Source organism: Geospiza fortis, unplaced genomic scaffold, assembly GCF_000277835.1.
Source record: "Geospiza fortis unplaced genomic scaffold, GeoFor_1.0 scaffold11, whole genome shotgun sequence".
Classification (NCBI taxonomy): Eukaryota; Metazoa; Chordata; class Aves; order Passeriformes; family Thraupidae; genus Geospiza; species Geospiza fortis.
Genome location: NW_005054304.1, coordinates 11024796 through 11033788, shown reverse-complemented (window position 1 = coordinate 11033788; position 8993 = coordinate 11024796). Strand labels below are relative to the sequence as shown.

At 42.4% G+C, this 8993-nt stretch overlaps 1 protein-coding gene across 1 annotated transcript in view; it reads right to left on the bottom strand.

Annotated features, from left to right (window-relative positions):
* Positions 1 to 707: 707 nt before the first annotated feature.
* Positions 708 to 8993, bottom strand: part of LOC102031928 (poly [ADP-ribose] polymerase tankyrase-1) — a 128863-nt gene continuing 120577 nt past the window's right edge. The window contains exons 27-28 of the mRNA XM_014311935.2: positions 8160 to 8316; positions 708 to 6127 (exon numbers count right to left, since the gene is read on the bottom strand). Of these exons, the coding sequence (XP_014167410.2) occupies positions 6041 to 6127; positions 8160 to 8316 (244 nt within the window). The 3' untranslated portion in view covers positions 708 to 6040. The remainder of the gene's footprint in view (positions 6128 to 8159; positions 8317 to 8993) is intronic.

Sequence of the window (8993 nt, the reverse complement as noted above, 5' to 3'; positions counted from 1 at the left end):
TGAGCCTAGTCCAGGCAAAGAGCAATGTTTGTGGTTGGGAAGTGGTTTGGAGGGAGAGATGTAGTCTGAAATGCCTCTTTTCTTGCCTCTGTGGATCACTGGTTTCTAGAAAACTTAGGTCCAATCTCCTGTGGCTTTAAGATGAGAAAGAAGGGGTTGGGGCAGCAGTCTGGGCTGCTTTTGATTACTCTGTTCAGTTTCCTCTCCACCAGTCCCACTGCTGCTCTTCTTCCAAAAGAAGCAGAAGGGACATGGGTGGGCTATAATTGAAGAGAGAAGCTGTGGGGTGGAGGACAAGCTGGCCCAGAGGTGTCATCCAGCATTTTCAAGCTTCTCCCACCTCATGACCAGCCCTTTTCCTGTGCTGAGTCTTGTTCACCTGTGCAACATTTCTGCAGCTTCTGGCCCAAGCCTTGAAAATGCCTCATCTTCAACCCACCTGGAGCCTTATTTCCCACCCTACCTCTGTCCTTCCCTCCAGCCCAGTCCAACACACAAGATGCCTGTGTGGCTGATGTACATATGTATGGTTTTGTTCTTTTTTTTTTTTTCTAGAAATTAACTTTTTATTTATTGCCTGAGGGAGGGAGAAAACATTGTTTGGAGAAAATAAAAATAAAACTGTTTTCAACAGTTTGGCTGGAGCAAATTTGTTGTAAAACCAAGACAGAGCAGCAGGTTGTGCACACATTCCATTTTCACAGAGCAACTGTTAAAAATGTATTTATTGACTTTTAAACTATTACAAGTATTGCAGATCAGACATTTAGCCAAGCACACTTATAGATCAAACTCAGTTGTTACAGAGATGTTACTTAAAGTCCACCATGTAGGTAGGCTGAGAAACTGCCCATCGTCTTCAACTTTGAGAGAGAAGGTAAAAGAAGAAATAAATAAATGATATCCCAGCTCCAGGTAATTGGCAACCAAGAGAGGACAAATAAAGGGCTAGTTATGAAAACAAGTTACACAAAAAAGGTCTAGAAATTCAACCCCCAGCTACATTGCCATCTGGCTTGCCAGAGAAAGCAATTAGGAATGACAAAGCACAAGCTCATGGGACTGCAGCACAGAAAATCCCCATTTCAATTTCCAAAGCTGAAGCAAGTTCTGCAGATGTTAAGAAAGTGTCCAAATTAGCTTGTAATAACAGAAATTCTAATAATCTACATTAGTAATTAATGGGACCAGCACTAAAACTTGCCACCAACACGTTCAGCAAGACCAATACATCAAAACCAGCCAGATAATGTGACTTGACAGGCATATGTGTCAGTGTAATGGAAATACATCTGCTTCCCATGTCCCCCACAGATTCCCAGGCTCATCACCTTGCTTCAGAGATTTTTACACACACACAGTGTTCCCCAATCCCCTGGGTTTCACATCTACTCTGTGTTAAAGAGAGGTGGGAACACTGCTGCTCCCTCTCTGCACATCTGTCCTGCCACTCTTGGAAAGACCAGGAGAACAGGCTCTGGGACTGTGCCAAGCCACCACCTCTGATCACCAATGGATTCAAGTCTGTGGAGGTTCAAAAGCCAGTTGCTACTTGAGACAAGAACTGAGGATGTGCTTTCCCAGGTCTTCCCTATGCAGGCTGCAGCACAGCTTACAATGCTGCACAAATACAGCTTAACATACCTGAAGCATGCATTAGATGCATGTCCTCTTGGATTTCTGAGCTAGACTTTCTGTAGTAAAGCAGCATGGAAACAGAGAAATCCCACTGAAAATAAATTCACGTATTTCCTGACATTCAGCTTCTGAGAATGATTAGCAATGTTCAAACTAATCTGTTTTGTGGCTGGACCCTTCCTTTTCACCCATCTCGAAAAATCCTGTTTAGGGCAATTTCTGTTAACAGTCCCATATGGAAATTGCAGGCAGTGCATGAACTGTGCAGAAATTGATGCCATTGCAGGGATGCAGGAAGCTTTTTTGATTTGCCACTGTCTTAAGTAGCTCTCACAGGGCATGCAGTGGCACAACATGCTTGCATCCCTCAGCACCTCACACATTCACAGGGAGCAGACACCTCCTCTAACCTAGAACGAACAGCAGGAGCAGCTGGTTTCCAGAGCCAAGAAAGTGCCTTTCTCCAGGAGCTACTCCCTCCCATATAACACATCCCTTTTCTGTGTCTGCTGGACACCACAGCCACAGTGCAGAACATTTTGCAGGGTTTTCTCTCTGCTTCAGTGTAGAATTTTCTTTTGGGGTACTCCCATAACAAACAAGCAAAGTTTAAGTTTGCAGGCAAAATAAATTCCTGCTACATAATGCAGTAGGATTCAATTGCATCTCATGCAAACACTTGAAACAGAGGTTAAAAAACCATTAGTGACTACAACATGGTAGAACTAGTATAAGAGGTTTGTAACAGTCTCTATGGAGCTGGGATCAAACACAACTGGTAGATAAAAATAAGAATGAAAAAATAAAATATACCTTATTAAGATACTGTACTGTTTGCTTTTAATCCTAACAAAAGTTTTGTTGACAGCAATCAGAATGCAGTGTCACTGCACCAGGTATCTAAGTCATCAGTCTCATGGAAACAGTTTCAGCAACGGAGAGTAGAACCCTCCTTTGTTAGGTGGTGACTTTTCTTTCTGTTTCGCCTATTAAGGTCCTGTTGCGAAACTACACAGAAGTTTCAAAATGCTGCCTCAAAGGGACACTGACGAAGATCAACAGGCCTGAGGGACATATTGTCCCTGGTGCCAGCAGACACCAAGTTCTGTCCCTGGACTCCCAAGCCTATGAGGGCTTAGCCAGTGTTTTTACATCCTCAGCTCCTACTGTGCCTCCCACTGGTGATCCAATGCTGCAAAATGAGCATCCCCATATCAGGGGACTGCTCTTCTCAGGAGGTCAAAAACTTCATTTCTCGGGAGGCAGCACCTGCCTGGTTATGGGGTCACAGTATTTATAAGGTCCCACTGTAGTTAACTCCCCCAGCTGAAGCAGCAGTGTCTGTACCGTTAACAGCTTGCCAAAAGCACCACAAACACCGCCAGGTTTTTAACGGGTAACTTTGGTATTGATGGGCAGATCCTCACTTTGTTTTGAACTGAAAGAGCACCTATGACAACATATGCTACTCCTGCATAGGTGTCAGCAACACACAGATGCATCATCAGGCCTGGGTACTCCTGTGTGTCTGGCCACAAACTGATATGAGCTCACGTCATTACGAGACAAAAACCACTGCAAAATGATTTCCTCACACAGCACCTTTACTCTGCACAGAACATCAGAAACATTAACACTGGCAGTTCAAAGATACTGGAAAGTAGAATCACAGAATATGCTGAGTTGGAAGAGACCCATCAGGATCACTGAGTCTAACTCCTGGCTCTGCACAAGACAGCCCCAGGAGTCACACCATGTGCCTGAGAGTGTTGTCCAAAAGCTTCTTGAATTCTATCAGGCTTGGTGCTAAGACCACTTCCCTGGGGTCCCTCTGGGTGAAAATCCTTTCTCCTAATACCCAACCTAAATTTCCCTCCTAATCTCAGCTTCATGCTGTTTCCTCCAGTCTTGTTACTGGTCATGGGAGTGAAGATATTGGTACGGGCCCATCCACTTCCTCTTGTGAGGATGTTGAAAACCCCAATGAGGTCTCCCCTCAGTCTCCTCCAGGCTATTTTTATCTTCTAGAAGTTTCAGGCTGCAAAAGGAATCCTGTCTAGCCATTAGTTCAACCAGCACATAGGAAACAACAAGCAAGAACAGCATCCGGTGTGGGCTCGGTGGGGTTTTCCTTTTTAGATTTGTTCTTGTTTATGAAAGATGTAAAGTTTTAACTTTCACACCCACATTAACCATTTTGCTCACCTAAGCAGCACAGCTGTTTCACCATTTAAAACTATGTCTAACTGGGGATGGAGAGCAGCACTCGCTCTGGTCGCTATCTGAAACCCTAGAGCAGATAGGCACATCCCCTCACGCCGTTATTAACTAAATGAAAAGCAAACCCCAAACTTAAATGGTGAATACAAAGCTTCAAAGCCTAGTGGTGATCTTTGCAATCCTCTAACACTATGAAACAAGTAGCCAAAATACAAGCACCCAATTTTATCAATTAAACTTGTTTAAAAGGACAACTAGGCTAGAGCCTGGCTGGGACTTCAAAGCTACATATTTAGTCAGGTCACAAAATGAAGCGAGAACCATATATCCACTGTCAGCTCAAGAAAAGTAAGAGTTCAAGTTCTGTTGGAGTATTGCTATTTCTAAGGTTTCCTTTAGAGATATTACAAAGAGATGATGTTCAGGTAGCCATATTGCATCAAATGACTGATTTTACAGTGGGTGATTACTGGTGATTACTTCTTGTGAGAATGACGTGCTTCAACATTAATGCCTTAACATTAAAAATAAAAGTGTTGTGTCTTAATGCTGAAAGTGAAATGCTCTTCAGGATTAAGTCTGTTTTATACAAACGTGTTAGCAAAATCCCACTTGTGGGGAGCACATATATTTTTATGAACTAAGAGCACACTATTCTGTTGCTTCCTTGCTTTAAGGGGGATAAAACCTGAATGCATGAACTGGATCATCAGACAGTGCTGGTTGATAGGGTATTGTACCACACGTTGTGTCCAAAGGAACATTTTTTTTCCTCCAGATGTTACATGGTCAACACTGGAGCACATCTCCTGGTACTGGTTGTTAGGAAAAAAATTAACAAGTCTTGATCTTCAACCTTCTCTGAAACTGTAAAACACCACAAAAAAGAAACAGTTTCTACTTTTGTTAAATCCATATCCACCATGAGGGGGACTTTTGAAACTGTTTGATGCTGTGCTATGCAATGCTTAAAAATAACTTTCTCCTACTCAGCAAAAAAAACCTGGGAATTTGGGAAGAAGGGTATTAAGTGAATAAATCCTAACTTTGTTCTCTGGTATACCTGCAAACAAATCTGCTTGCCAACTGATATTTTAAAATTTTGTTCTCATCAAAATGTAAAATTGATATTTAAAAAAATTATTACTTTTGTAAATCCCTTAAGCTCTTCAACTGTGATGTCACACACAAAGATGTGACAGGAAACTGCTCTAATAACTCTCCCTTACCAGCCTGAAACCCATTTACTGGGTCTCATCTTACAGAGGGACATGAACCAGATACACCCTCCTGTATGAAATCTTCTGACTTTCCACCTGCTTCTCCCAGAAAAACCATACCCTGCTGTAACTGGAGAACACTTCAAAAGCTGCATTGTACTTAACAGGAGCCTTATAAAATGTTCTTTTAGAGATGCCAGAAGAGGGCATGAAGTTCTTCTAAGCACAAGAGCTGGTTCTACCCTTGCAAACACTTCCCAGGGCTTCCCCTGAAAAACTCACACAGACAAGGCAGCAAACTGACATAGTTTGTTTCCACTCCAAAGTTACACTCACTCATGTTATTGTTTGCTCAGAGGTGTGCAAAAAAAACCCCTATATTGAATAACTTGACCTAGCCCCTCCTCAGATGAAATTTATATTGCATTGTTAATGATTTTAGTCAACTTGACTTTGTGCAAAATATTTTCAAGAAAGTTCTGGCTCAACTTCAGAATACAAAAGGAGAATAAATAGGATCTCTTGAAAACAGGAAATGAATGGTGTATGCTGAAAAGAAAATGATGGGCTTAATGTAATTTATCTGCAAATAAAATAACTAGAAAAGTAGTGTCTGAAATTTTAACATGTGAGATGGCAGCAATAAAGATTTCCATTTGCACAATAATGTTCCCAAGGTCTAGATCAAAACAATATTATTTTACACATGGTATCTGCAGAGACTAGGAGCCTGAGATATGTTATTAAAAGGCAGTCCCTTGTAAACTTTCCTCAAGAGGAACAGTAGCAGTTGAGTATGCAAGAGTTACTCATTATCATATTCATCAAGACAGCAATACTTTAGAAAAGACATACAGCTTATTTCCAGGTTGTTAGGAATTTTATGTGATACTGATTTTCTGAAACATGTATTCATCCAGTCCAAGATTGAAGTCACATCCTTCTCCACTGCTCTGAAGCTACTAGGTCTTCTGTTCTGCTGCTGTTGCTGTCTGTGAGGGAGCTTCTGGTTTCACAATCTGGTACGTAATGAGATATTCTGGGTATGCCTGAAAGTTAAATAAGGAAAAAAAAAACTGGTTTAAGGGTAACTCAGCAAGTTCCAGTTTTTGCACTAAACAGTGACCAGGAAGGACAGCACAAGAACCAGCTCTATGTTCACAGCATGCAAGCAAAAGTGGGTATTTCAAACCTAGCCAGCACTGTGTGGAACTGCTGGATGTACTTAACACCTTGGTTAATACACAAACAAAAATATGTTTCTTCCACACAGTCACTGTCAGAAATTGTGTGCAACAGGAATTCAGAGTTATTCTCCTTGTTAACTAATCCTACAAATCGATCAGTGCCTGTTAAGTTACTCAAAAATCTCAGATGACTGATAAAGTCTGACCTCAAAAGGGACAACAGCTTGCAATGTAACCTGCAAAGGCCTTTACTGGCAGTAAAATACTTGGCCCACTCAAAGCACATGACCCAGTAAGTCATCTGTCCATCTGTCCAGTGTTTCCTGGAGACAGCTGGTAGCCAGTTCAGTCCCAGAACAAAGCTAGAGTTGATGGAGGGCAGGGCCCCATTCCGAGGAACCTCGACAGATGAGATGAGACTGGGCCTACAGAAGCCTCATGGAATCCAGCAAGGGCAAAGGAACCTGAGATGAATTCCTTGTAACATTGCAGGATGAGAAGCTACTCAGCTGAAAAGGTGATGGGAGACAGTAAACTAAAGCAGAATCATCAGTAGTGTGTCCTGGCAGCAGTAAAGGCTATGAGCATCCTGTGGTAATATCATCAGGTGTAGCAGCAACTGCTGTTTATTCAGTACTCCCTCCTTGACCACATCTAGAAAACCACACACAACTTTTAGGTTCTACAATACAAGAAAGATGCCAACAAGCTGGAGCCAAGTTCAGCAAAGGACCAATGAGATAGATGGTCAGCAAAGGACCAATAAGACAGCTGGGGCAGAGAGCACAGGATAAAGAAGATGCTGAGAGAGAGATGAGCTTGTTTGAACAAAAAAGAGAAGGCTTTGTGAAACCATAATTGTCACTCTATCATAGAAGGCCACCTGACTGGTCAGGCACAATCTGTGCTTACTTAAGCTGTGCTGGCTGTCTTGAATCAGCTCCTGGTCTTGCATGTGCCTTCCATGAGGATCTGTTCCATGATCTTCCCAGCTACAGAGGTGAGAGTCACCGATCTGCAGTTCCCTTGTGTCTACTTTCCTCCCCTTTTAAAAAATCCAAGTGATGTCTCCCTTTTTCCACTCACTGGGGTCCTTGCCTGACTGCCATGACTTTTCAAATATCACAGAACTACAGAATATTCTGAGTTGGAAAGAACCTGCAAGGACACCACCAAGTCCAGCTCTTAAGTGAATGACCCATACAGGGATCAAACCTATGATCTCGGTATTATTAGCAGTATGCTCCAACCAACCAAGGTAATCTCAGGGTGTGATGGAGAGTGGCTTGGCAACACCATCAGCCAGCTCATTCAGGACCTGGGATGTTTGTCATCACAAGTTTATGGTTATTCAGTTTGATCATGTGATCTGGGAGCCATCCATGGTAGTAAGCAAAACACTTCTATGGAGTCAAGGTCTAGCTGAGTTCTTCAGATTAAGAATCAACTTTTGAAGACTCCTCTGCTACTCCAGCTGCCATTTAAGAGTAGTCTCTGTCACTTCTGGGAACATACAGGTAAAAAGCCCAGGATCCTCAAATGTACTGGAGCCCCAAAAATGCACGTGACCTTGATGCTGCAGTAGTGCCACTAAAACGCAATGGGAGTAAGACAGCTTACTGAGAGAAGCTACAATTCTTAACAGACTCCATCAGAGCTGCACAGGGGAAATTAGATAATTCTGCAAGGCATAAATCAGAGCAGATCAGTGGATAGGAGTAGCATTTGCTGTGTAGGTACAGTTCACTGTTTATTTCCCCATTTAAATGAAAGAAAACCCAATGACTTAATCAGCAGCATTATCACAGCATGCTTGGTTTGGAAAGCAGGCACAGTCCATCTCCAGCTCCAGGCTGTGTCCTTGCATAAAGGCAGTCCCAGCTAAGCCACCTACCTGCTCCCCTCTGTAGATGACATACTCAGCATAAGCAAGTCCATTCACGCTTGGCCTGCCGATAACAGAGTGGTGCCCAGGAGGGGCGTGAGCCATTTTCATTGTGCTGAACTGAAGAAAGGATTTGCCAAGGGTCACTCTACAGAAGAGCATTTGTCTAAAACGAAAAAAGAGAGTATAATTTTCAAATATCTTACTAGGAGTTGTATGCTTCCAGAAGGACTTCAGTCTTTTGAGTTTATTTCAGTACAATTAATTTCTCATGGCTTTTTAGAGAAACACTTTAAGAAGCCAGTTCTAAGACTGTATAAAACCTGTCACAAAAATCTTTCATGACACTCAGAAGGGAAAACACACAGTTTGTCTAGCCCTCACAGGGAAGCCTGTTCTAGTTCATTTCATATGAAGCTGTTGAAAGAAGCTGAAACTCTCTGTGATCCTACCAGCAGGGAATGGACAGGTGTCAAAGTGTGAGAAACACACTGATCTACTCCAGGACAAAACAAAGCTGCAATTAAGTCCTTTTCCAAAATTATCTACCTCCAATATTATCTGATCCACAGTACACCACACTGTACTGCTGACCATCACTTTGCACTGCAGTTTTGTCTTGAGAGTGCCTGCAGTTTAATTGCTATTTTCCCCTGACTCTTCATTTTCAAACTTGCTGTTTCAAGCCTCTTTCCTGAGCCACTGCTCACTTTGATTTATACTCACTGCATGCTTAGATGTAATTTTTGACCTTCCTGTGGGACTTGCTGCATTTATACTTGTTTTGTTCAACCCTGACAAATGGAAAACTGCATTTTTCCTGCCAAGACCAAGCTCAAGTGG